The 27,838-nt window shown below is 60.8% G+C and overlaps 1 protein-coding gene across 1 annotated transcript in view; it reads left to right on the forward strand.

The window, feature by feature from the left end:
* Nucleotides 1-27,838, forward strand: part of LOC142499873 (kalirin-like) — a 376,918-nt gene that overhangs the window by 314,534 nt on the left and 34,546 nt on the right. The window contains 1 exon segment of the mRNA XM_075609896.1: nucleotides 22,426-22,617. Within this exon segment, the coding sequence (XP_075466011.1) occupies nucleotides 22,426-22,617 (192 nt within the window).

Genomic DNA, 27,838 nt, shown 5'->3' on the forward strand with positions numbered 1-27,838 from the left:
TATATATATATATATATACTAGCTGAGAGACCCGGCGTTGCCCGGGATGTAAATGCGTAATAGGTAGTATTATTTATAAATCGTGGAACAATAGGTGAGTATTTGTTGTAAAGGTTGGATAATAATATTGAAAAGAAAGATGGAAGAAAATGTAATACGATGTTGTATAAAAATGGTTTATTGTAACCACACCACAGTACAATGTATATTTTGGTGACATAAGTGATGTGAAAATGTGAGGCGTGTGTCCTGCTAGGGTGTGAGGCGGCGGGTGGCGCGTGGGTTGTGATTGCTGTCTCCGAGTGGGGGTCCTGCTAGGGTGTGAGGCGGCGGGTGGCGCGTGTGTTGTGAGTGCTGTCTCCGAGTGGGGGTCCTGCTAGGGTGTAAGGCGGCGGGTGGTGCGTGGGTTGTGAGTGCTGTCTGTGAGTGTGGGTCCTGCTAGGGTGTGAGGCGGCGGGTGGCGCGTGGGTTGTGAGTGCTGTCTGTGAGTGGGGGTCCTGCTAGGGTGTGAGGCGGCGGGTGGCGCGTGGGTTGTGAGTGCTGTCTGTGAGTGGGGGTCCTGCTAGGGTGTGAGGCGGTGGGTCAGTGATTTCGGTGCGTAGGGGCGGGAGGCAGCAGGTATGCGTCGAGTGTGGCGGGTGTCTGTTGAGTGCGTGCAGCGGCTGTGAGGCGGTGGGTGAAAGGCAGAGGCGGCCGGAGTAAGGGCGGGTGAAAGGCAGAGGCGGGGGTGGGGAGGCGGTAAGGCGGGCAGGAAGGCGATGGGCGGCGGGAAGGGGAGGAGGGGGTGGTGGGGGGCAAGGGGTGGAGGAGGGGGGCAGGGTTAGAGGAGGGGGGCAGGGTTAGAGGAGGGGGGGGAAGGGTTAGAGGAGGGGGGGGAAGGGTTAGAGGAGGGGGGGGAAGGGTTAGAGGAGGGGGGGGAAGGGTTAGAGGGGGGGGGAAGGGTTAGAGGGGGGGGAAGTGTGGGAGGGGGTGGGAGGGGAAAGGGGTGGAGGGGAGGGGGGGAGGCGAGGGGAGGGGGGGAGCCGGTGGGAAGGGGGGGGGAGGCGGTGGGAAGGGGGGGGGGGAGGCGGTGGGAAGGGGGGGGGAGGCGGTGGGAAGGGTGGGGGAGGAGGTGGGAAGGGGGGGGGGGAGGCGGTGGGAAGGGGGGGGGGGCAGTGGACAGGAGGGGGGGAGCAGTGGACAGGAGGGGGGGGGCAGTGGACAGGAGGGGGGGGGGCAGTGGACAGGAGGGGGGGGGCAGTGGACAGGAGGGGGGGGCAGTGGACAGGAGGGGGGGCAGTGGACAGGAGGGGGGGGCAGTGGACAGGAGGGGGGGCAGTGGACAGGAGGGGGGGCAGTGGACAGGAGGGGGGGCAGTGGACAGGAGGGGGGGGGCAGTGGACAGGAGGGGGGGGGCAGTGGACAGGAGGGGGGGCAGTGGACAGGAGGGGGGGCAGTGTCGCACTCAGTCACACACACACACCTACCTGTACTTCCGGCCGCCGCCGCCATCATCTCACTCGGCGCCGCGAGGGAGGAAGGGGGTCCGCCATCTTACGCGCCGCGTGGCAGCCTGTTCCCCCGCCGGGGAGGGAGTGGAGGGGGAGGGAGGTGAGTGGAAAGGGAGGTGAGTGTAGCGGGAGGGAGTGGTGTGTAGCGGGAGGGAGTGGTGTGTAGCGGGAGGGAGTGGTGTGTAGAGGGAGTGGAGCGGGAGGGAGGTGAGCACTGGGGAGGGGGGGAGGTGAGTGTGATGGAGGGGGAGAGGACAGAGATATGTGTGTGTTTTTTTTTTTTTTTTGGACCTTTGGCCCGTCACTCCGCATCAGGCCAATGAGAGGTGTGGGGGGCGGGCCAAGGGGGTGGTGTGAGTGTGTGAGGCCAATGAGAGGTGTGCGGGGGCGGGCGGGCCAAGGGACCAATGAGATTGCCGCTAGGGACGCAGACATACAGTCTTTCAGAAATATATAGTAGATATATAAAACGTTAAATCTATAATAACACTTAGTGAGTCTGTAGGAGTTGGACGGCTGTACCCCCTGTGGCGATGAAGCTTTGCGCTGCTGCTCTGCTCTGGCACTTTAAGGGTTGCATATAAAATACTCTGACTGCTGACCACAGCAATACTTTGCTTGTACACATGCTGATTGTCCCCGGGCTGTACACGCCCCGTGCTTTATAGCACTAATCACTAATGCATAGTGCATGACTTAGCTGGGAGTGAAGACTGGAGTAAATTGTGTATTTAGAGCTGTACAAGGCGCACAATGAGAATTCGGGTCAGTTTTGTGCATTTAGGAGGGTTTGCATATGTTTAGTGGGGGTAGTTGTGTCGGAGTGAGGCGAGTCCTATAAACCCAGGCGTCACCTTATTTATTGAGCCATCTCGGGTCTATAGTCCGTTCATGCCAATGTGAGCACAGGCTTCACACGAGAGACGATACAATACAGGGAATTATAATACCATAAGAGCAACAAGCACAACATCAGACAGCAGGAAAGGAAATCCCTGCCCCGGAGAGCTTACACTCTAAGCGGTATGTTGGGAGACTTACAGAGACAGCAGGTGAGGGAATAAGTGCAGTATATGGCAGTGCCTGGCCTTGGTGGTGGGGGAGTGCAGTAGATGGCAGTGCCTGGCCTTGGTGGTGGGGGAGTGCAGTAGATGGCAGTGTCTGGCCTTGGTGGTGGGTGAGTGCAGTAGATGGCAGTGTCTGGCCTTGGTGGTGGGTGAGTGCAGTAGATGGCAGTGCCTGGCCTTGGTGGTGGGTGAGTGCAGTAGATGGCAGTGCCTGGCCTTGATGGTGGGTGAATGCAGTAGATGGCAGTGTCTGGCCTTGGTGGTGGGTGAGTGCAGTAGGTGGCAGTGTCTGGCCTTGGTGGTGGGTGAGTGCAGTAGATGGCAGTGCCTGGCCTTGATGGTGGGTGAATGCAGTAGATGGCAGTGCCTGGCCTTGGTGGTGGGTGAGTAACAGCAGCCATGAGTCTAGGCCAATGGTTTTCAATCTTTTCCCCTCTCGAATCCCCCCTTAATCACAGTGCTCAGCTGCTGAGGTACCCCCATAACAGGACAATCAGTCACAGGAGGCACAGGACAGAGACAGACAGACATAGAACCCCCCACCCCAGCACCTCTCTCCTGCCCATGCTGCTTCCTCCTCCGATGGGCCACACCCCCGGGCTCCTTACACCACCTGCTGATAGGCTGCATTACCCAGCAGCAGCCTATCAAGATGGAGGAAGGAGACTGGGAGTTGGGGGGGGGGGGGGGAGAGACTGGGGGAGAGAGATACAGGGGGGAGGAGGGAGAGACTGGGGAGAGAGACACTGGGGGGGGGAGGGGGAGAGAGACTGGGGGAGAGATACTTGGGGGAAGGGGGAGAGAGACTGGGGGGAGAGAGATACTGCAGGGGGAGAAAGACTGGGGGGAGGTGGAGAGAGATACTGGGGGGCGGGGGGTGAGAGACTGGTGGGAGGGGGAGAGACTGGGGGGAAGTGGAGAGAGATACTGGGGGCAGGGGGGAGAGAGACTGGTGGGAGGGGGAGAAAGACTGGGGGGAGGTGGAGAGAGATACTGGGGGTGGGGGGAGAGAGACTGGGGGGAGAGACATACTGCAGGGGGAGAAAGACTGGGGGGAGGTGGAGAGAGATACTGGGGGGAGGTGGAGAGAGATACTGGGGGGGGGGGAGAGACTGGTGGGAGGGGGAGAAAGACTGGGGGGAGGTGGAGAGAGATACTGGGGGCGGGGGGTAGAGAGACTGGTGGGAGGGGGAGAGAGATACTGGGGGAGGGGGGAGAGAGACTGGGGGAGAGAAAGACTGGTGGGAGGGGGAGAGATACTTGGGGCAGGGGGAGAGACTAGGTGGAAGGGGGAGGGGGAAGGGGGAGAGAGACTGGGGGGAGAAAGATACTGGGGGGAGAAACTGGGAGAGGAGGAGAGAGACTGGGGCAGGAGGGGGAGAGATACTGGTGGGGGAGAGAGAATGGTGGGGGAGGGGTAGAGATACTGGGAGAGGGGGGAGAGAGATACTGGGGAAGGAGGGAGAGAGATACTGGAGGCGGGGGAGAGAGACTGGGAAGGGGAGAGATACTTGGGGGAGGGGGAGAGATTCTTGGGGGAGGGGGAGAGAGACTTTGTGGAAGGGGGAGAGAGACTTTGTGGAAGGGGGAGGGAAACTGGGGGAGAGATACTGGGGCAGGAGGGGGAGAGAGACTGGGGGAGGGGGAGAGATACTGGGGAAGGGGGGAGAGAGAGACTGGGGGAGGGGGGAGAGAGATACGGGGGGAGAGATACTGGAGTGAGGGGGTAGAGACCGGGGGTGAGATACTGGGGGGAGGGGGGAGAGAGAGACTGGGGGAAGAGTGAGACTGGGGGAGGGGGGAGAAAGACTGGGGGGAGAGAGAGACTGGGGGAGGGGGAGAGATAATTATGAATACACCCTATTAGACAAATACCATTATAATATTTATTTTTTATTGTGTCCCGGTTTTTACTTCTTAAAATCTGGTCACTCTATTTTTCACGGAGCCCCAGGGTAGGGCCATGGAACCTTCATCTTCTCACGGAGCCCCAGGGTAGGGCCATGGAACCTTCATCTTCTCACGGAGCCCAGGGTAGGGCCACGGAACCTTCATCTTCTCACGGAGCCCCAGGGTAGGGACACGGAACCTTCTCATCTTCTCACGGAGCCCCAGGGTAGGGCCATGGAACCTTCTCATCTTCTCACGGAGCCCCAGGGTAGGGCCATGGAACCTTCATCTTCTCACGGAGCCCCAGGGTAGGGCCATGGAACCTTCATCTTCTCACGGAGCCCCAGGGTAGGGCCATGGAACCTTCATCTTCTCACGGAGCCCCAGGGTAGGGCCACGGAACCTTCATCTTCTCACGGAACCCCAGGGTAGGGACACGGAACCTTCTCATCTTCTCACGCAACCCCAGGACAGGGCCACGTCACCTTCTCATCCTCTCGCAGAATCCCAGGACAGGTTCGCAGAATCTTCTCATCCTCCCACGGAACCACAGGACAGGGCCGCGGCACCTTCTCATCTGATCACGGAACCCCAGGGCAGGGTCACAGAATCTTCTCATCCTCCCACGGAACCCCAGGACAGGGCCGCGGCACCTTCTCATCCTCTCACGGAACCTGAGGGAAGGGCCACGGAACCTTCTAATCTTCTCATGGAACCCCAGGGCAGGGCTGCAGAACCTTCTCATCCTCCCACGGAACCACAGGACAGGGCTGCGGTACCTTCTCATCTGATCACGGAACCCCAGGGCAGGGCCACAGAATCTTCTCATCCTCCCACGGAACCACAGGACAGGGCTGCGGTACCTTCTCATCTGATCACGGAACCCCAGGGCGGGGCCACAGAATCTTCTCATCCTCCCACGGAACCACAGGACAGGGCTGCGGTACCTTCTCATCTGATCACGGAACCCCAGGGCGGGGCCACAGAATCTTCTCATCCTCCCACGGAACCACAGGACAGGGCTGCGGTACCTTCTCATCTGATCACGGAACCCCAGGGCGGGGCCACAGAATCTTCTCATCCTCCCACGGAACCACAGGACAGGGCTGCGGTACCTTCTCATCTGATCACGGAACCCCAGGGCGGGGCTACAGAATCTTCTCATCCTCCCACGGAACCACAGGACAGGGCTGTGGTACCTTCTCATCTGATCACGGAACCCCAGGGCGGGGCTACAGAATCTTCTCATCCTCCCACGGAACCACAGGACAGGGCTGCGGTACCTTCTCATCTGATCACAGAACCCCAGGGCGGGGCCACAGAATCTTCTCATCCTCCCACGGAACCACAGGACAGGGCTGCGGTACCTTCTCATCTGATCACGGAACCCCAGGGCAGGGCCACAGAATCTTCTCATCCTCTCACGGAACCCCAGGGCAGGGCCGCAGAACCTTCTCATCCTCTCACGGAACCCCAGGGCTGGACCACGGCACCTTCTCATCCTCTCACAGAACCACAGGGCAGGGCCACAGAACCTTCTCATCTGATCACGGAACCCCAGGGCAGGGCCACAGAATCTTCTCATCCTCTCACGGAACCCCAGGGCAGGGCCGCAGAACCTTCTCATCCTCTCACGGAACCCCAGGGCTGGACCACGACACCTTCTCATCCTCTCACAGAACCACAGGGCAGGGCCGCAGAACCTTCTCATCCTCTCACGGAACCCCAGGGCAGGGCCGCAGAACCTTCTCATCCTCTCACGGAACCCCAGGGCAGGGCCGCAGAACCTTCTCATCCTCTCACGGAACCCCAGGGCAGGGCCCCGGAAACTTCTCATCCTCTCACAGAACCCCAGGGTAGGGCCGCAGAACCTTCTCATCTTCTCACGGAACCCCAGGGCAGGCCCACGGCACCTTCTCATCCTCTCACGGAACCCCAGGGCAGGGCCCTGGAACCTTCATATCCTCTCACAGAACCCCAGGGCAGGGCCGCAGAACCTTCTCATCCTCTCACAGAACCCTAGGGCAGGAACACAGAACCTTCTCATCCTCTCACGGGGCCCCAGGGCAGGGCCCCGGAACCTTCTCATTCTCACAGAACCCCCAGGGCAGGGCGGCAGAACCTTCTCATTCTCTCACGGAACCCCAGGGCAGGGCCGCAGAACCTTCTCATTCTCACAGAACCCCCAGGGCAGGGCCGCAGAACCTTGCTAATTCTCTCACGGAACCCCAGGGCAGGGCCACAGAACCTTCTCATCTTCTCACGGAACCCCAGGGCAGGGCCGCAGAACCTTCTCATCCTCTCACAGAACCCTAGGGCAGGAACACGGAACCTTCTCATTCTCTCACGGAACCCCAGGGCAGGGCCGCAGAACCTTCTCATCCTCTCACGGAACCCCAGAGCAGGGCCGCAGAACCTTCTCATCCTCTCACAGAACCCTAGGGCAGGAACACGGAACCTTCTCATTCTCTCACGGAACCCCAGGGCAGGGCCGCAGAACCTTCTCATCCTCTCACGGAACCCCAGAGCAGGGCCACGGACCCTTCTCATCCTCTCACGGAACCCCAGAGCAGGGCCACACTGGGAAACACTGAGCTAGGCCAGGGATGCGTAAACTGGGGGACTTTCCTAGCGACGTTTACAGAGGCATTTAAATGAAATGCCGGGGGAGGCCCAATGCCTCTGTAACTTCTCTTACCTTCTCTCAGCCAGACAGCAGGTACGGTGGGGGGGGGGGGGGGGAGGTCACAAGTAGACAGGGGGGGCAAACAGAAAAGGAGAGAGAGGGGAGAGAGAGAGTGAGGGGAGAGAGAGAGTGAGGGGAGAGAGTGAGTGAGGGGGGAGAGAGTGATTGAGGGGGGAGAGAATGAGTGAAGGGGGAGAGAGTGAGCGAGGGGGGAGAGAGTGAGTGAGGGGGGAGAGAGGGAGTGAGGGGGGAGAGAGAGAGGGGAGAGAGAGAGTGAGGGGGGAGAGAGTGAGGGGGGTGAGAGGGAGTGAGGGGGAGAGAGTCAGGGGAGTGAGAGAGTCAGGGGAGTGAGAGAGTCAGGGGAGTGAGAGAGTCAGGGGAGTGAGAGAGTCAGGGGAGTGAGAGAGTCAGGGGAGTGAGAGAGTCAGGGGAGTGAGAGGGAGTGAGGGGAGAGAGAGGGAGTGAGGAGAGAGGGAGTGAGGGGAGAGAGAGGGAGTGAGGGGAGAGAGAGGGAGTGAGGGGAGAGAGAGGGAGTGAGGGGAGAGAGAGGGAGTGAGGGGAGAGAGAGGGAGTGAGGGGAGAGAGAGGGAGTGAGAGGTGAAGGGGTGAGAGAGAGGGGATAGAGAGAGTGAGGGGAAAGAGAGAGGGAGTGAGAGGGTAGAGAGAGAGAGAGAGAGAGAATGAGAGAGTGAGGGGAAAGAGAGAGGGAGTGAGGGGGTAGAGAGAGAGAGAGAGAATGAGAGAGTGAGGGGGGAGAGGGAGTGAGGGGGGAGAGGGAGTGAGGGGGGAGAGGGAGTGAGGGGGGAGAGGGTGTGAGGAGGGAGAGAGTGAGGAGGGAGAGAGTGAGGAGGGAGAGAGTGAGGAGGGAGAGAGTGAGGAGGGAGAGAGTGAGGAGGGAGAGAGTGAGAGGAGAGAGTGAGAGGAGGGAGAGAGTGAGAGGAGGGAGAGAGTGAGAGGAGGGAGAGAGTGAGAGGAGGGAGAGAGTGAGGGGAGGGAGAGTGAGGGGAGAGAGAGAGGGGAGGGAGAGAGTGAGGGGAGGGAGAGAGAGAGTGAAGAGAGTGAGGGGAGAGAGTTATGAGAGAGTGAGGGGAGAGAGAGAGTGAGGGGAGAGAGTTATGAGAGAGTGCTTTAACAGCAATGTGCTACGCTGGTGGAACTGCAGCTTTACTAGTTCTGGTATTTTTCAGTGATCCGCGGGCAGCGTCTTTCTGTGACTAACGCAGATCCGTCCCAATTACACAGGTCTCGGGGTGGAATGCAGCCGCAGGGTTATTATTCACAAGATTTAGGGTATAGCAGTGTTATTATACACAAGATTTAGGATATAGCAGTGTTATTATACACAAGATTTAGGCTATAGCGGTGTTATACACAAGATTTAGGATATAGCGGTGTTATTATACACAAGATTTAGGATACAGCGGTGTGTTTGCTCATTGTCTGAGGTATTGTATTACCATACGCTTATAAATCAGGTTCCAGAAACGCAGCGTGTCTGCGAAACGTCCCGAGAGGAGAAATAAAACCTGATTCCAGCCGGCTTGTGCCTGGGACGGTTCCTGTAACACGGGAACATACTGACTTCTCAGCGCAGGGCGTGGCCACGCCCGCTTCTCCATCCTAAACTTCGGGGGATCGAAATGAAAGGTTCCCTGGTAAAGAGAGCACAGAAAGTGTATCTGTATTATACGCAGAGCGGCGCGTGTATCTGTATTATACGCAGAGCAGCGTGTGTATCTGTATTATACGCAGAGCAGCGTGTGTATCTGTATTATACGCAGAGCAGCGTGTGTATCTGTATTATACGCAGAGCAGCGTGTGTATCTGTATTATACGCAGAGCAGCGTGTGTATCTGTATTATACACAGAGCAGCGTGTGTAACTGTGTTATACGCAGAGCGGCGTGTGTATCTGTGTTATACGCAGAGCAGCGTGTGTATCTGTATTATACGCAGAGCGGCGTGTGTATCTGTGTTATACGCAGAGCAGCGTGTGTATCTGTGTTATACGCAGAGCAGTATTATAGTATGTTCTTATTTACATGAACTGGCGACTAGTAGCATGATAGTCTTTGTAGTGGGATAATCCTTTGTGGCTGTAAGTAGCGCGCCCTTGTGACGTTCTCCCATTAGATTGTAGCGGTTCCCGGCAGCGTGGGTTGCACAGGTTCCGGGTCGCACAGGTTTCGGGTCGCACAGGTTCCGGGTCGCTCAGGTTCCGGGTCGCGCAGGTTCCGGGTTTCACAGGTTCCAGGTCGCTCAGGTTCCGGGTTGCACAGGTTCCGGGTCGCACAGGTTCCGGGTCGCACAGGTTCCGGGTCGCTCAGGTTCCGGGTCGCACAGGTTCCTGGTCGCACAGGTTCGGGGTCGCACAGGTTCCGGGTTCTCCTCCCGTGGAACGCGGAGTTCAGATCGCTGGAAACTTCTTTCTCTAGTTTAAATTTAGATTTGCCAGATATAGTTCCAGCATTTAAATAGCGCGACCCGCTGCGTACCCCGACCCCGAGGAGACGCTCCGGAATGCGGCCCCGCTGCGTACCCCGACCCCGAGGAGACGCTCCGGAATGCGGCTCCGCTGCGCGCCCCGACCCCAAGGAGACGGTCCGGAATGCGGCTCCGCTGCGCGCCCCGACCCCGAGGAGACGCTCCGGAATGCGGCTCCGCTGCGCACCCCGACCCCAAGGAGACGTGCGGAATGCGGCTCCGCTGCGCGCCCGACCCCGAGGAGACGGTCCGGAATGCGGCTCCGCTGCGCGCCCCGACCCCAAGGAGACGGTCCAGAATGCGGCTCCGCTGCGCGCCCCGACCCCAAGGAGACGGTCCGGAATGCGGCTCCGCTGCGCGCCCCGACCCCAAGGAGACGGTCCGGAATGCGGCTCCGCTGCGCGCCCCGACCCCGAGGAGACGCTCCGGAATGCGGCTCCGCTGCGCACCCCGACCCCAAGGAGACGGTCCGGAATGCGGCTCCGCTGCGCGCCCCGACCCCAAGGAGACGGTACGGAATGCGGCTCCGCTGCGCGCCCCGACCCCAAGGAGACGGTCCGGAATGCGGCTCCGCTGCGCGCCCCGACCCCGAGGAGACGCTCCGGAATGCGGCCCCGCTGCGCGCCCCGATCCCAAGGAGACGGTCCGGAATGCGGCTCCGCTGTGCGCCCCGACCCCAAGGAGACGTCCGGAATGCGGCTCCGCTGCGCACCCCGACTCCAAGGAGACGGTCCGGAATGCGGCTCCGCTGCGCGCCCGATCCCGAGGAGACGTCCGGAATGCGGCTCCGCTGCGCGCCCCGACCCCGAGGAGACGGTCCGGAATGCGGCTCCGCTGCGCACCCCGACCCCAAGGAGACGGTCCGCAATGCGGCTCCGCTACGCGCCCCGATCCCGAGGAGACGGTCCGGAATGCGGCTCCGCTGCGCGCCCCGACCCCAAGGAGACGGTCCGGAATGCGGCTCCGCTGCGCGCCCCGACCCCAAGGAGACGGTCCGGAATGCGGCTCCGCTGCGCGCCCCGACCCCAAGGAGACGGTCCGGAATGCGGCTCCGCTGCGCGCCCCGACCCCAAGGAGACGGTCCGGAATGCGGCTCCGCTGCGCGCCCCGATCCCGAGGAGATGGTCCGGAATGCGGCTCCGCTGCGTTCCCCGACCCCGAGGAGACGGTCCGCAATGCGGCTCCGCTGCGCGCCCCGATCCCGAGGAGACGGTCCGGAATGCGGCTCCGCTGCGCGCCCCGACCCCAAGGAGACGGTCCGCAATGCGGCTCCGCTGCGCACCCCGACCCCAAGGAGACGGTCCGGAATGCGGCTCCGCTGCGCGCCCCGACCCCAAGGAGACGTCCGGAATGCGGCTCCGCTGCGCGCCCCGATCCCGAGGAGACGGTCCGGAATGCGGCTCCGCTGCGCACCCCGACCCCAAGGAGACGGTCCGCAATGCGGCTCCGCTGCGCGCCCTGATCCCAAGGAGACGTCCGGAATGCGGCTCCGCTGCGCGCCCCGACCCCGAGGAGACGCTCCGGAATGCGGCTCCGCTGCGCGCCCCGACCCCGAGGAGACGGTCCGGAATGCGGCTCCGCTGCGCACCCCGACCCCAAGGAGACGGTCCGGAATGCGGCTCCGCTGCGCGCCCTGACCTCAAGGAGACGCTCCGGAATGCGGCTCCGCTGCGCGCCCCGACCCCGAGGAGACGTCCGGAATGCGGCTCCGCTGCGCGCCCCGACCCCAAGGAGACGGTCCGCAATGCGGCTCCGCTGCGCGCCCCGACCCCGAGGAGACGCTCCGGAATGCGACTCCGCTGCGCACCACGACCCCAAGGAGACGGTCCGCAATGCGGCTCCGCTGCGCGCCCCGACCCCGAGGAGACGGTCCGGAATGCGGCTCCGCTGCGTTCCCCGACCCCGAGGAGACGGTCCGGAATGCGGCTCCGCTGTGTTCCCCGACCCCGAGGAGACGGTCCGGAATGCGGCTCCGCTGCGCACCCCGACCCCAAGGAGACGGTCCGGAATGCGGCTCCGCTGCGCGCCCCGACCCCAAGGAGACGGTCCGGAATGCGGCTCCGCTGCGTTCCCCGACCCCGAGGAGACGGTCCGCAATGCGGCTCCGCTGCGCGCCCCGATCCCGAGGAGACGGTCCGGAATGCGGCTCCGCTGCGCACCCCGACCCCAAGGAGACGGTCCGCAATGCGGCTCCGCTGCGCGCCCCGACCCCAAGGAGACGGTCCGGAATGCGGCTCCGCTGCGCGCCCCGACCCCAAGGAGACGGTCCGGAATGCGGCTCCGCTGCGCACCACGACCCCAAGGAGACGCTCCGGAATTCGGCTCCGCTGCGCGCCCCGACCCCGAGGAGACGGTCCGGAATGCGGCTCCGCTGCGCACCCCGACCCCAAGGAGACGGTCCGCAATGCGGCTCCGCTGCGCGCCCCGATCCCGAGGAGACGGTCCGGAATGCGGCTCCGCTGCGCGCCCCGACCCCGAGGAGACGGTCCGGAATGCGGCTCCGCTGCGCACCCCGACCCCAAGGAGACGGTCCGGAATGCGGCTCCGCTGCGCGCCCCGACCCCAAGGAGACGGTCCGGAATGCGGCCCGCTGCGCGCCCCGATCCCGAGGAGACGCTCCGAAATGCGGCTCCGCTGCGCGCCCCGACCCCGAGGAGACGGTCCGGAATGCGGCTCCGCTGCGCGCCCCGATCCCAAGGAGACGGTCCGGAATGCGGCTCCGCTGCGCGCCCCGATCCCAAGGAGACGGTCCGGAATGCGACCTGCTGCGCGCCCCGACCCCGAGGAGACGGTCCGGAATGCGGCTCCGCTGCGCACCCCGACCCCAAGGAGACGGTCCGGAATGCGGCTCCGCTGCGCGCCCCGACCCCGAGGAGACGCTCCGGAATGCGGCTCCGCTGCGCGCCCCAACCCCAAGGAGACGCTCCGGAATGCGGCTCCGCTGCGCGCCCCGACCCCAAGGAGACGGTCCGGAATGCGGCTCCGCTGCGCGCCCCGATCCCAAGGAGACGGTCCGGAATGCGGCTCCGCTGCGCGCCCCGATCCCAAGGAGACGGTCCGGAATGCGACCTGCTGCGCACCCCGACCCCGAGGAGACGCTCCGGAATGCGGCTCCGCTGCGCGCCCCGATCCCAAGGAGACGGTCCGGAATGCGGCCCGCTGCGCGCCCCGATCCCGAGGAGACGGTCCGGAATGCGGCTCCGCTGCGCGCCCCGACCCCGAGGAGACGCTCCGGAATGCGGCTCCGCTGCGCGCCCCAACCCCAAGGAGACGCTCCGGAATGCGGCTCCGCTGCGCGCCCCGACCCCAAGGAGACGGTCCGGAATGCGGCTCCGCTGCGCGCCCCGATCCCAAGGAGACGGTCCGGAATGCGGCTCCGCTGCGCGCCCCGATCCCAAGGAGACGGTCCGGAATGCGACCTGCTGCGCGCCCCGACCCCGAGGAGACGCTCCGGAATGCGGCTCCGCTGCGCGCCCCGATCCCAAGGAGACGGTCCGGAATGCGGTTCCGCTGCGCGCCCCGACCCCAAGGAGACGGTCCGGAATGCGGTTCCGCTGCGCGCCCCTACCCCAAGGAGACGGTCCGGAATGCGGTTCCGCTGCGCGCCCCGACCCCAAGGAGACGGTCCGGAATGCGGCTCCGCTGGCTGGAATAAAACAAAGGGATCGGGAACATCTGCCGTCTCTCATTAGCCAGCATCTTGTTACAATTATTTGCTAGACTTCGGGGACGCAGCGAGTCCCGGGAGACGCGGATATAACACCGGGAGCCAGGAGATCTGCCGGCTCGCCTCTGTAATAGATCCCAAACTTTATTAGGCAGATGCCAAGAGTATCCCGAGGAGAGACACTAAGCTCGGGAACACGGAGGACGACCCTTCCTGCATGTGGCCGCACAGCTGTGATTTCTCTTCTGTGAACCTTTTAGGGAGTTACATTTTGGGCACAAGGAGCCAAATACTACACTATTCAAACAAACATGTCATCTGTGTTGGATTTGGCTATTTATGCACTAACGTTCCCCCCACTGCATCCTCCCGAGCACGGGTCAGTGACGCCAAAACGCTGCATGGTTGGAATACTGCTACATAGTATCCCTTCCACTCCAACTTCACCATTAACTGCTCATGTAAATGTATTTAAATACAATGGAAGAAATGACACCTGGTCGCTTGGTACCGTATTGTGAGAGAGAGTGTGTATTTAATGTAAGAACCACACGGTTTGTAGGTAGATTAGTAAATGAGCAGCAGCCTGGTACCTGTGCAGAGAATATAATATTCACACGGTTAATACATTACGGATATTTACCAAATCTGGCCCCGGAAAGCTTGGGGTCAGTAATTATCCATCAAAGTCCCGGCGGCAAAACAAACAAAATACTGAGACAGCAAAGCCCACGAGAGAGCAAAGATCCGAACCTTCCTGATAAATCTGGTGCCGCGTTCTGATCCGAACCTTCCTGATAAATCTGGTGCCGTGTTCTGATCCGAACCTTCCTGATAAATCAGATGCTGCGTTCTGATCAGAACCTTCCTGATAAATCTGGTGCCGTGTTCTGATCCGAACCTTCCTGATAAATCTGGTGCCGCGTTCTGATCCGAACCTTCCTGATAAATCTGGTGCCGTGTTCTGATCCGAACCTTCCTGATAAATCAGATGCTGCGTTCTGATCCGAACCTTCCTGATAAATCAGATGCTGCGTTCTGATCAGAACCTTCCTGATAAATCTGGTGCCGTGTTCTGATCCGAACCATCCTGATGAATCAGATGCTGCGTTCTGATCCGAACCTTCCTGATAAATCTGGTGCCGTGTTCTGATCCGAACCTTCCTGATAAATCTGGTGCTGCGTTCTGATCCAAACCTTCCTGATAAATCAGGTGCTGCGTTCTGATCCGAACCTTCCTGATAAATCTGGTGCCGTGTTCTGATCCGAACCTTCCTGATGAATCAGGTGCTGCGTTCTGATCTGAACCTTCCTGATAAATCAGGTGCTGCGTTCTGATCCGAACCTTCCTGATGAATCAGGTGCTGCGTTCTGATCCGAACCTTCCTGATGAATCTGGTGCTGCATTTTGTACCAGAATTGCCCTCCTTTTTCACACGGGAGTCTCTGATAAATGATCTTTTAGGGGTAGATTTTACATACTTACTCCCAAGCAGCTGTTCCAGGCGTTTTCGGCCGGAGATCCCCATTGAAGCCGATAGGGATTTTTGCCCTAAAAGGTTCACTTGGGATTATACAGAATTGACCCCTTGGTGTCCAGACACAGGACTGGTGCAGAACCGGAGGAAGCCCCGTCCCATTCATGTATCCCATTTGTACGGGATTTCTTTTCTCTAGTAAACCAGTTTTGCAGCCGGGAGACTAAACTAAATAACCCCTTATTGCCTTTAGCAGTATAATATTATATCAGGAGCTAAACTACAACTCCCAGAATCCCCTGCTACTAAACTACAACTCCCAGAATCCCCTGCTGCTAAACTACAACTCCCAGAATCCCCTGCTGCTAAACGACAACTCCCAGAATCCCCTGCTGCTCAGCTAGGGAATCCTGCAAGACCTTCTGCTAGGAAGCTGTCCCGGGCGGCACTACATCTAGATCAATATATTAGCCATAAAATGACAGTCTGATGATTAAAACATCGGCCAATATGCTGGTGGGATGAATATATAAAGGATATTTGTATTATTGAATCATGTATAATGCTTTGCTTGATTAATCTTCGTATTAAAGTAAATTGCGTGCAAGCCGCTAATGGGAAAATAATTGAGAGAGAATGAGGTTGGACGGCTGGTTTAAACATGCGCGTTGTATGAAAGCCAGGCCATTTCTCACGCATCCGTCCTGCTCTAAATGCGACCCCCCCCCCCCAAAAAAGAGGGGTTGTTTATTAAAATGTGATACTGCCGATCAGAGCACTAGCGCACCCCCCCCCAGAGCACTAGCGCACCCCCCCCAGAGCACTAGCGCACCACCCCTCCCCCCCAAGCACAGTTTAATGAATAACCCCCTTACACCCGCTCAGTGACAAGGATCAATAACAGCGTATTAGCCTGAAATCCATTCTCTTGATTGTGAAGCCGTGCAATACTTCCGCAGTCTTGGGAACGCGGACAGCCACCTCATCGGATATTCATTAGCGGGCGCCACTGACACGTGTCGGAAGAATCGCTCGTGCATGTTTGAGTGAATAAAGATGAAACCGTCCCTCTGTACGGGGCGTAAGGCGGCACTTATAGTGCCGGCGACAGCGACGTACCGGTGAAATCAGGCTGCGGTCGCTGGAAAAATCGAATTGAAATGACTTCTAGCGATCGCAACCAAGTCGGCGCGCCACGCTTACTATAAGCGCATGTGACGGCGTCAATGCATTTGTTTTGACGCGAAAACGTATCTCTGTCGCCGGCACTATATGCGCAGCCTAACCTGATCTTCCCCGGGTGGGGGAGAGGTAGTAATGTGTTGCAGCGTGGCGTCCCCTAATAACCCACACACCGAAGCGCTGCGGGGAAGTAACGAGTTGTGTGGGGTTATTTTTAGCAGGCAGGTGGAACATTGCGTGAACACGCTGCCGGGTCCTTAATACTCACAGCAGCGGCCCGCCGGAGTGTGCTCATAGTCTGGTTTCTAGAAGCTGTGAAGGGGCTAATACAGGTGTCCTGTGACTGCGGAGCGCGACAAGGGGCCGGAGCGCGACAAGGGGCCCGGAGCGGGACAAGGGGCCGGAGCGGGACAAGGGGTCGGAGAGCGACAAGGGGCCGGAGAGCGACAAGGGGCCGGAGCGGGACAAGGGGCCGGAGCGGGACAAGGGGCCGGAGCGGGACAAGGGGCCGGAGCGGGACAAGGGGCCGGAGCGCGACAAGGGGCCGGAGCGGGACAAGGGGCCGGAGCGCGACAAGGGGCCACACGTGTGACATTTATGTTAGACCCTCCTCAGGGGGGGAGCAGGGGGTCCGGTGTCTGCTGCGGGAGAGGTCTGTGATACGGGGTGGGGGGGGGGGCAAGGGGTCTGTGACGATAGGAGCGGGGTTTATGATAACTGCGGTGGGGATAAGAAGTATGGGGCTGGGTTTGTGCCGGTGCGGTGGGGATAAGAAGTATGGGGCTGGGTTTGTGCCGGTGCGGTGGGGATAAGAAGTATGGGGCTGTGTTTGTGCCGCTGCGGTGGGGATAAGAAGTATGGGGCTGTGTTTGTGCCGGTGCGGTGGGGATAAGAAGTATGGGGCTGTGTTTGTGCCGGTGCGGTGGGGATAAGAAGTATGGGGCTGTGTTTGTGCCGGTGCAGTGGGGATAAGAAGTATGGGGCTGTGTTTGTGCCGGTGCGGTGGGGATAAGAAGTATGGGGCTGTGTTTGTGCCGCTGCGGTGGGGATAAGAAGTATGGGGCTGTGTTTGTGCCGCTGCGGTGGGGATAAGAAGTATGGGGCTGTGTTTGTGCCGGTGCGGTGGGGATAAGAAGTATGGGGCTGTGTTTGTGCCGCTGCGGTGGGGATAAGAAGTATGGGGCTGGGTTTGTGCCGGTGCGGTGGGGATAAGAAGTATGGGGCTGTGTTTGTGCCGGTGCGGTGGGGATAAGAAGTATGGGGCTGGGTTTGTGCCGGTGCGGTGGGGATAAGAAGTATGGGGCTGTGTTTGTGCCGGTGCGGTGGGGATAAGAAGTATGGGGCTGTGTTTGTGCCGGTGCGGTGGGAATAAGAAGTATGGGGCTGTGTTTGTGCCGCTGCGGTGGGGATAAGAAGTATGGGGCTGTGTTTGTGCCGGTGCGGTGGGGATAAGAAGTATGGGGCTGGGTTTGTGCCGGTGCGGTGGGAATAAGAAGTATGGGGCTGTGTTTGTGCCGCTGCGGTGGGGATAAGAAGTATGGGGCTGTGTTTGTGCCGCTGCGGTGGGGATAAGAAGTATGGGGCTGGGTTTGTGCCGGTGCGGTGGGGATAAGAAGTATGGGGCTGTGTTTGTGCCGCTGCGGTGGGGATAAGAAGTATGGGGCTGGGTTTGTGCCGGTGCGGTGGGGATAAGAAGTATGGGGCTGTGTTTGTGCCGCTGCGGTGGGGATAAGAAGTATGGGGCTGGGTTTGTGCCGCTGCGGTGGGGATAAGAAGTATGGGGCTGGGTTTGTGCCGGTGCGGTGGGAATAAGAAGTATGGGGCTGTGTTTGTGCCGCTGCGGTGGGGATAAGAAGTATGGGGCTGTGTTTGTGCCGGTGCGGTGGGGATAAGAAGTATGGGGCTGTGTTTGTGCCGGTGCGGTGGGGATAAGAAGTATGGGGCTGTGTTTGTGCCGGTGCGGTGGGGATAAGAAGTATGGGGCTGTGTTTGTGCCGCTGCGGTGGGGATAAGAAGTATGGGGCTGTGTTTGTGCCGCTGCGGTGGGGATAAGAAGTATGGGGCTGTGTTTGTGCCGGTGCGGTGGGGATAAGAAGTATGGGGCTGTGTTTGTGCCGCTGCGGTGGGGATAAGAAGTATGGGGCTGGGTTTGTGCCGGTGCGGTGGGGATAAGAAGTATGGGGCTGTGTTTGTGCCGGTGCGGTGGGGATAAGAAGTATGGGGCTGGGTTTGTGCCGGTGCGGTGGGGATAAGAAGTATGGGGCTGTGTTTGTGCCGCTGCGGTGGGGATAAGAAGTATGGGGCTGTGTTTGTGCCGCTGTGGTGGGGATAAGAAGTATGGGGCTGTGTTTGTGCCGGTGCGGTGGGGATAAGAAGTATGGGGCTGTGTTTGTGCCGGTGCGGTGGGAATAAGAAGTATGGGGCTGTGTTTGTGCCGCTGCGGTGGGGATAAGAAGTATGGGGCTGTGTTTGTGCCGGTGCGGTGGGGATAAGAAGTATGGGGCTGGGTTTGTGCCGGTGCGGTGGGAATAAGAAGTATGGGGCTGTGTTTGTGCCGCTGCGGTGGGGATAAGAAGTATGGGGCTGGGTTTGTGCCGGTGCGGTGGGGATAAGAAGTATGGGGCTGTGTTTGTGCCGCTGCGGTGGGGATAAGAAGTATGGGGCTGGGTTTGTGCCGGTGCGGTGGGGATAAGAAGTATGGGGCTGTGTTTGTGCCGCTGCAGTGGGGATAAGAAGTATGGGGCTGTGTTTGTGCCGCTGCGGTGGGGATAAGAAGTATGGGGCTGGGTTTGTGCCGGTGCGGTGGGGATAAGAAGTATGGGGCTGTGTTTGTGCCGCTGCGGTGGGGATAAGAAGTATGGGGCTGGGTTTGTGCCGCTGCGGTGGGGATAAGAAGTATGGGGCTGTGTTTGTGCCGCTGCGGTGGGGATAAGAAGTATGGGGCTGGGTTTGTGCCGGTGCGGTGGGGATAAGAAGTATGGGGCTGTGTTTGTGCCGGTGCGGTGGGAATAAGAAGTATGGGGCTGGGTTTGTGCCGGTGCGGTGGGGATAAGAAGTATGGGGCTGGGTTTGTGCCGCTGCGGTGGGGATAAGAAGTATGGGGCTGGGTTTGTGCCGGTGCGGTGGGGATAAGAAGTATGGGGCTGTGTTTGTGCCGCTGTGGTGGGGATAAGAAGTATGGGGTTGGGTTTGTGCCGGTGCGGTGGGGATAAGAAGTATGGGGCTGTGTTTGTGCCGCTGTGGTGGGGATAAGAAGTATGGGGTTGGGTTTGTGCCGGTGCGGTGGGGATAAGAAGTATGGGGCTGTGTTTGTGCCGGTGCGGTGGGGATAAGAAGTATGGGGCTGTGTTTGTGCCGGTGCGGTGGGGATAAGAAGTATGGGGCTGGGTTTGTGCCGGTGCGGTGGGGATAAGAAGTATGGGGCTGTGTTTGTGCCGGTGCGGTGGGGATAAGAAGTATGGGGCTGGGTTTGTGCCGGTGCGGTGGGGATAAGAAGTATGGGGCTGTGTTTGTGCCGGTGCGGTGGGGATAAGAAGTATGGGGCTGTGTTTGTGCCGGTGCGGTGAGGATAAGAAGTATGGGGCTGTGTTTGTGCCGCTGCGGTGGGGATAAGAAGTATGGGGCTGGGTTTGTGCCGCTGCGGTGGGGATAAGAAGTATGGGGCTGGGTTTGTGCCGGTGCGGTGGGGATAAGAAGTATGGGGCTGGGTTTGTGCCGGTGCGGTGGGGATAAGAAGTATGGGGCTGTGTTTGTGCCGCTGCGGTGGGGATAAGAAGTATGGGGCAGGGGGTCCGTATCTCAGGGGGCAGGGGGTACGTATCTCAGGGAGCAGGGGGTACGTATCTCAGGGGGCAGGAGGTCCGTATCTTGGGGGGCAGGGGGTACGTATCTCGGGGGGCAGGGGGTACGTATCTCGGGGGGCAGGGGGTACGTATCTCGGGGAGCGGGGGTACGTATCTCGGGTCCGTATCTCAGGTGGCGAGGGGTACGTATCTCAGGGAGCAGGGGGTACGTATCTCAGGGGGCAGGGGGTCCGTATCTCGGGGGGCAGGGGGTATGTATCTCGGGGGGCAGGGAGTACGTATCTCGGGGAGCGGGGGTACGTATCTCGGGGCGGGGGGTACGTATCTCAGGGGACGGGGGTACGTATCTCGGGGCAGGGGGTACGTATCTCAGGGAGCAGGGGGTACGTAACTCAGGGGGCAGGGGGTCCGTATCTCAGGGGCCAGGGGGTCCGTATCTCGGGGGGCAGGGGGTACGTATCTCGGGGGGCAGGGGGTACGTATCTCGGGGAGCGGGGGTACGTATCTCAATGGGCAGGGGGTCCGTATCTCAGGGGGCAGGGGTACATATCTCAGGGGGCAGGGGGTCCGTATCTCAGGGGGCAGGGGGTCCGTATCTCAGGGGGCGGGGGGTACGTATCTCAGGGGGCGGGGGGTACGTATCTCAGGGGGCGGGGGGTACGTATCTCAGGGAGCTGGGGGTACGTATCTCAAGGGGCAGGGGGTCCGTATCTCAGGGGGCAGGGGGTACGTATCTCGGGGAGCGGGGGTACGTATCTCAGGGGGCAGGGGGTCCGTATCTCAGGGGGCAGGGGGTCCGTATCTCAGGGGGCAGGGGGTACGTATCTCAGGGGGCAGGGGGTACGTATCTCAGGGGGCAGGGGGTCCGTATCCCAGGGGGCAGGGGGTCCGTATCTCAGGGGGCAGGGGGTCCGTATCTCAGGGGGCAGGGGGTCCGTATCTCAGGGGGCAGGGGATCCGTATCTCAGGGGGCGGGGGGTCCGTATCTCAGGGGGCGGGGGGTCCGTATCTCAGGGGGCAGGGGGGTACGTATCTCAGGGGGCGGGGGGTCCGTATCTCAAGGGGCAGGGGGTTCGTATCTCAGGGGGTGGGGGGTACGTATCTCGGGGCAGGGGGTCCGTATCTCAGGGGGCAGGGGGTACGTATCTCAGGGGGCAGGGGGTCCGTATCTCAGGGGGCAGGGGGTATGTATCTCAGGGGGCGGGGGGTCCGTATCTCAAGGGGCGGGGGGTCCGTATCTCAGGGGGCAGGGGGTCCGTATCTCAGGGGGCAGGGGGTACGTATCTCGGGGAGTGGGGGTACGTATCTCAGGGGGCAGGGGGTACGTTTCTCGGGGAACGGGGTACGTATCTCAGGGAGCAGGGGGTCCGTATCTCAGGGGGCAGGGGGTCCGTATCTCAGGGAGCAGGGGGTCCGTATCTCAGGGGCAGGGGGTCCGTATCTCAGGGGGCAGGGGGTCCGTATCTCAGGGGGCAGGGGGTCTGTATCTCTGGGAGCAGGGGGTCCGTATCTCGGGGAAGGGGGTACGTATCTCGGGGAGCGGGGGTACGTATCTCAGGGGGCAGGGGGTACGTATCTCAGGGGGCAGTGGGTACGTATCTCGGGGAGCGGGGGTACGTATCTCAGGGGCAGGGGGTACGTATCTCAGGGAGCAGGGGGTATGTATCTCAGGGAGCAGGGGGTAAGTATCTCAGGGAGCAGGGGGTACATATCTCAGGGGGCAGGGGGTCCGTATCTCAGGGGGCAGGGGGTACATATCTCAGGGGGCAGGGGGTACGTATCTCAGGGGGCAGGGGCTACGTACCTCAGGGAGCAGGGGGTACGTATCTCAGGGGGCGGGGGGTACGTATCTCGGGGCAGGGGGTACGTACCTCAGGGAGCAGGGGGTACATATCTCAGGGGGAAGGGGGTACGTATCTCAGGGGGCGGGGGTCCGTATCGCAGGGGGTACGTACCTCAGGGAGCAGGGGGTACGTATCTCAGGGGGAAGGGGGTACGTATCTCGGGGCGGGGGTCCGTATCTCAGGGGGCAGGGGGTACGTACCTCAGGGAGCAGGAGGTACGTATCTCAGGGGGAAGGGGGTACGTATCTCAGGGGGCAGGGGGTACGTATCTCAGGCGGCGGGGGGCCGTATCTCAGGGGGCAGGGGGTCCGTATCTCAGTGGGAAGGGGGTACGTATCTCAGGGGGCGGGGGGCCGTATCTCAGGGGGCAGGGGTTACTCATTTCAGGGGATACGTATCTCGGAGCTGAAATGGAAATCATTTATTTACTTTATTATTTGTAAGGAATAATTTACAAATTGGCTTATTTGGCTTACAGTTTTTTATTTTTAGGAATAAAGTAAATCAGCGAAAAAGTAGAGAGGAGAAAAGCGAGATCTCCCTGTACCCCCCGTACCCCCTGTACCCCCTGTACCCCCTCAAACTGATTAATGCTCCTCTGAAACTGGAGACCCACATATATTTGGGGTGCTTTAATGCGCTGTTGGGTTATTATCTAATTGCTAAGGACACATTTAAAGAAATTAATTAAAAAGGGAACCAAACATTTCCCAAGAAAAGTGATTGTATTTTTAACCTCTTGGTTGCCGGAACTTTGCAATGTGTTGCCCGCCCCTTTGGTAGCCAAGGGGTTAATCCCATCAGTGACGCAGCTCACGCCCGCTTTCCCTTTCAGAACGCGTACGTCAACATCAACCGCATCATGTCGGTGGCGTCACGGCTGATAGAGGCGGGTCACTACGCATCACAGCAGATCAAGCAGATCTCCACGCAGCTGGACCAGGAGTGGAAGAGTTTTGCCGCCGCGCTGGATGAGAGGAGCACGATCCTCGCCATGTCTGCCGTGTTCCATCAGAAGGCAGAGCAGGTGAGACCCCCGCACTCTGCTGTGTGTGAGACCCCCGCACTCTGCTGTGTGTGAGACCCCCGCACTCTGCTGTGTGTGAGACCCCCGCACTCTGCTGTGTGTGAGACCCCCGCACTCTGCTGTGTGTGAGACCCCCGCACTCTGCTGTGTGTGAGACCCCCGCACTCTGCTGTGTGTGAGACCCCCGCACTCTGCTGTGTGTGAGACCCCCGCACTCTGCTGTGTGTGAGACCCCCGCACTCTGCTGTGTGTGAGACCCCCGCACTCTGCTGTGTGTGAGACCCCCGCACTCTGCTGTGTGTGAGACCCCCGCACTCTGCTGTGTGTGAGACCCCCGTACTCTGCTGTGTGTGAGCCCCGCACTCTGCTGTGTGTGAGACCCCCGCACTCTGCTGTGTGTGAGACCCCCGCACTCTGCTGTGTGTGAGCCCCGCACTCTGCTGTGTGTGAGACCCCCGCACTCTGCTGTGTGTGAGACCCCCGTACTCTGCTGTGTGTGAGACCCCCGCACTCTGCTGTGTGTGAGCCCCGCACTCTGCTGTGTGTGAGACCCCCGCACTCTGCTGTGTGTGAGACCCCCGCACTCTGCTGTGTGTGAGACCCCCGCACTCTGCTGTGTGTGAGACCCCCGTACTCTGCTGTGTGTGAGACCCCCACACTCTGCTGTGTGTGAGCCCCGCACTCTGCTGTGTGTGAGACCCCCGCACTCTGCTGTGTGTGAGACCCCCGCACTCTGCTGTGTGTGAGACCCCCGCACTCTGCTGTGTGTGAAACCCCCGCACTCTGCTGTGTGTGAGCCCCGCACTCTGCTGTGTGTGAGACCCCCGCACTCTGCTGTGTGTGAGACCCCCGCACTCTGCTGTGTGTGAGCCCCGCACTCTGCTGTGTGTGAGACCCCCGCACTCTGCTGTGTGTGAGACCCCCGCACTCTGCTGTGTGTGAGACCCCCGCACTCTGCTGTGTGTGTGAGACCCCCGCACTCTGCTGTGTGTGAGACCCCCGCACTCTGCTGTGTGTGAGACCCCCGCACTCTGCTGTGTGTGAGACCCCCGCACTCTGCTTTGTGTGAGACCCCCGCACTCTGCTGTGTGTGAGACCCCGCACTCTGCTGTGTGTGAGACCCCCGCACTCTGCTGTGTGTGAGACCCCCGCACTCTGCTGTGTGTGAGACCCACGCACTCTGCTGTGTGTGAGACCCCCGTACTCTGCTGTGTGTGAGACCCCCGCACTCTGCTGTGTGTGAGCCCCCCGCACTCTGCTGTGTGTGAGACCCCCGCACTCTGCTGTGTGTGAGACCCCCGTACTCTGCTGTGTGTGAGACCCCCGTACTCTGCTGTGTGTGAGACCCCCGTACTCTGCTGTGTGTGAGACCCCCGCACTCTGCTGTGTGTGTGAGACCCCCGCACTCTGCTGTGTGTGTGTGAGACCCCCGCACTCTGCTGTGTGTGAGACCCCCGCACTCTGCTGTGTGTGTGTGAGACCCCCGCACTCTGCTGTGTGTGAGACCCCCGCACTCTGCTGTGTTTGAGACCCCCGCACTCTGCTGTGTGTGAGCCCCCCGCAATCTGCTGTGTGTGAGACCCCCGCACTTTGCTGTGTGTGTGTGAGACCCCCGCACTCTGCTGTGTGTGAGACCCCCGCAATCTGCTGTGTGTGAGACCCCCGCACTTTGCTGTGTGTGTGTGAGACCCCCGCACTCTGCTGTGTGTGAGACCCCCGCACTCTGCTGTGTGTGAGACCCCCGCACTCTGCTGTGTGTGTGAGACCCCCGCACTCTGCTGTGTGTGTGTGAGACCCCCGCACTCTGCTGTGTGTGAGACCCCCGCACTCTGACTGCTGTGTGTGAGACCCCCGCACTCTGCTGTGTGTGAGCCCCCCGCACTCTGCTGTGTGTGAGCCCCGCACTCTGCTGTGTGTGAGACCCCCGCACTCTGCTGTGTGTGTGTGAGACCCCCGCACCCTGCTGTGTGTGAGACCCCCGCACTCTGCTGTGTGTGTGTGAGACCCCCGCACTCTGCTGTGTGTGTGAGACCCCCGCACTCTGCTGTGTGTGAGCCCCGCACTCTGCTGTGTGTGAGACCCCCGCACTCTGCTGTGTGTGAGACCCCCGCACTCTGCTGTGTGTGAGACCCCCGCACTCTGCTGTGTGTGAGACCCCCGTACTCTGCTGTGTGTGAGCCCCGCACTCTGCTGTGTGTGAGACCCCCGCACTCTGCTGTGTGTGAGACCCCCGCACTCTGCTGTGTGTGAGACCCCCGCACTCTGCTGTGTGTGAGCCCCGCACTTTGCTGTGTGTGAGACCCCCGCACTCTGCTGTGTGTGAGACCCCCGCACTCTGCTGTGTGTGAGACCCCCGCACTCTGCTGTGTGTGTGAGACCCCCGCACTCTGCTGTGTGTGAGACCCCCGCACTCTGCTGTGTGTGAGACCCCCGCACTCTGCTGTGTGTGAGACCCCCGCACTCTGCTGTGTGTGAGACCCCCGCACTCTGCTGTGTGTGAGACCCCCGCACTCTGCTGTGTGTGAGACCCCCGCACTCTGCTGTGTGTGAGACCCCCGCACTCTGCTGTGTGTGAGACCCCCGCACTCTGCTGTGTGTGAGACCCCCGCACTCTGCTGTGTGTGAGACCCCCGCACTCTGCTGTGTGTGAGCCCCCCGCAATCTGCTGTGTGTGAGACCCCCGCACTTTGCTGTGTGTGTGTGAGACCCCCGCACTCTGCTGTGTGTGAGACCCCCGCACTCTGCTGTGTGTGAGACCCCCGCACTCTGCTGTGTGTGTGAGACCCCCGCACTCTGCTGTGTGTGTGTGAGACCCCCGCACTCTGCTGTGTGTGAGACCCCCGCACTCTGACTGCTGTGTGTGAGACCCCCGCACTCTGCTGTGTGTGAGCCCCCCGCACTCTGCTGTGTGTGAGCCCCGCACTCTGCTGTGTGTGAGACCCCCGCACTCTGCTGTGTGTGTGTGAGACCCCCGCACCCTGCTGTGTGTGAGACCCCCGCACTCTGCTGTGTGTGAGACCCCCGCACTCTGCTGTGTGTGAGACCCCCGCACTCTGCTGTGTGTGAGCCCCGCACTCTGCTGTGTGTGAGACCCCCGCACTCTGCTGTGTGTGAGACCCCCGCACTCTGCTGTGTGTGAGACCCCCGCACTCTGCTGTGTGTGAGACCCCCGTACTCTGCTGTGTGTGAGCCCCGCACTCTGCTGTGTGTGAGACCCCCGCACTCTGCTGTGTGTGAGACCCCCGCACTCTGCTGTGTGTGAGACCCCCGCACTCTGCTGTGTGTGAGCCCCGCACTTTGCTGTGTGTGAGACCCCCGCACTCTGCTGTGTGTGAGACCCCCGCACTCTGCTGTGTGTGAGACCCCCGCACTCTGCTGTGTGTGTGAGACCCCCGCACTCTGCTGTGTGTGAGACCCCCGCACTCTGCTGTGTGTGAGACCCCCGCACTCTGCTGTGTGTGAGACCCCCGCACTCTGCTGTGTGTGAGACCCCCGCACTCTGCTGTGTGTGAGACCCCCGCACTCTGCTGTGTGTGAGACCCCCGCACTCTGCTGTGTGTGAGACCCCCGCACTCTGCTGTGTGTGAGACCCCCGCACTCTGCTGTGTGTGAGACCCCCGCACTCTGCTGTGTGTGAGACCCCCGCACTCTGCTGTGTGTGAGCCCCCCGCAATCTGCTGTGTGTGAGACCCCCGCACTTTGCTGTGTGTGTGTGAGACCCCCGCACTCTGCTGTGTGTGAGACCCCCGCACTCTGCTGTGTGTGAGACCCCCGCACTCTGCTGTGTGTGTGAGACCCCCGCACTCTGCTGTGTGTGTGTGAGACCCCCGCACTCTGCTGTGTGTGAGACCCCCGCACTCTGCTGTGTGTGAGACCCCCGCACTCTGCTGTGTGTGAGACCCCCGCACTCTGCTGTGTGTGAGACCCCCGCACTCTGCTGTATGTGAGACCCCCGCACTCTGCTGTGTGTGAGACCCCCGCACTCTGCTGTGTGTGAGACCCACGCACTCTGCTGTGTGTGAGACCCCCGTACTCTGCTGTGTGTGAGACCCCCGCACTCTGCTGTGTGTGAGCCCCCCGCACTCTGCTGTGTGTGAGACCCCCGCACTCTGCTGTGTGTGAGACCCCCGTACTCTGCTGTGTGTGAGACCCCCGTACTCTGCTGTGTGTGAGACCCCCGTACTCTGCTGTGTGTGAGACCCCCGCACTCTGCTGTGTGTGTGAGACCCCCGCACTCTGCTGTGTGTGTGTGAGACCCCCGCACTCTGCTGTGTGTGAGACCCCCGCACTCTGCTGTGTGTGTGTGAGACCCCCGCACTCTGCTGTGTGTGAGACCCCCGCACTCTGCTGTGTTTGAGACCCCCGCACTCTGCTGTGTGTGAGCCCCCCGCAATCTGCTGTGTGTGAGACCCCCGCACTTTGCTGTGTGTGTGTGAGACCCCCGCACTCTGCTGTGTGTGAGACCCCCGCAATCTGCTGTGTGTGAGACCCCCGCACTTTGCTGTGTGTGTGTGAGACCCCCGCACTCTGCTGTGTGTGAGACCCCCGCACTCTGCTGTGTGTGAGACCCCCGCACTCTGCTGTGTGTGTGAGACCCCCGCACTCTGCTGTGTGTGTGTGAGACCCCCGCACTCTGCTGTGTGTGAGACCCCCGCACTCTGACTGCTGTGTGTGAGACCCCCGCACTCTGCTGTGTGTGAGCCCCCCGCACTCTGCTGTGTGTGAGCCCCGCACTCTGCTGTGTGTGAGACCCCCGCACTCTGCTGTGTGTGTGTGAGACCCCCGCACCCTGCTGTGTGTGAGACCCCCGCACTCTGCTGTGTGTGTGTGAGACCCCCGCACTCTGCTGTGTGTGTGAGACCCCCGCACTCTGCTGTGTGTGAGCCCCGCACTCTGCTGTGTGTGAGACCCCCGCACTCTGCTGTGTGTGAGACCCCCGCACTCTGCTGTGTGTGAGACCCCCGCACTCTGCTGTGTGTGAGACCCCCGTACTCTGCTGTGTGTGAGCCCCGCACTCTGCTGTGTGTGAGACCCCCGCACTCTGCTGTGTGTGAGACCCCCGCACTCTGCTGTGTGTGAGACCCCCGCACTCTGCTGTGTGTGAGCCCCGCACTTTGCTGTGTGTGAGACCCCCGCACTCTGCTGTGTGTGAGACCCCCGCACTCTGCTGTGTGTGAGACCCCCGCACTCTGCTGTGTGTGTGAGACCCCCGCACTCTGCT

Source organism: Ascaphus truei, chromosome 7 (assembly GCF_040206685.1).
Source record: "Ascaphus truei isolate aAscTru1 chromosome 7, aAscTru1.hap1, whole genome shotgun sequence".
NCBI lineage: Eukaryota > Metazoa > Chordata > Amphibia > Anura > Ascaphidae > Ascaphus > Ascaphus truei.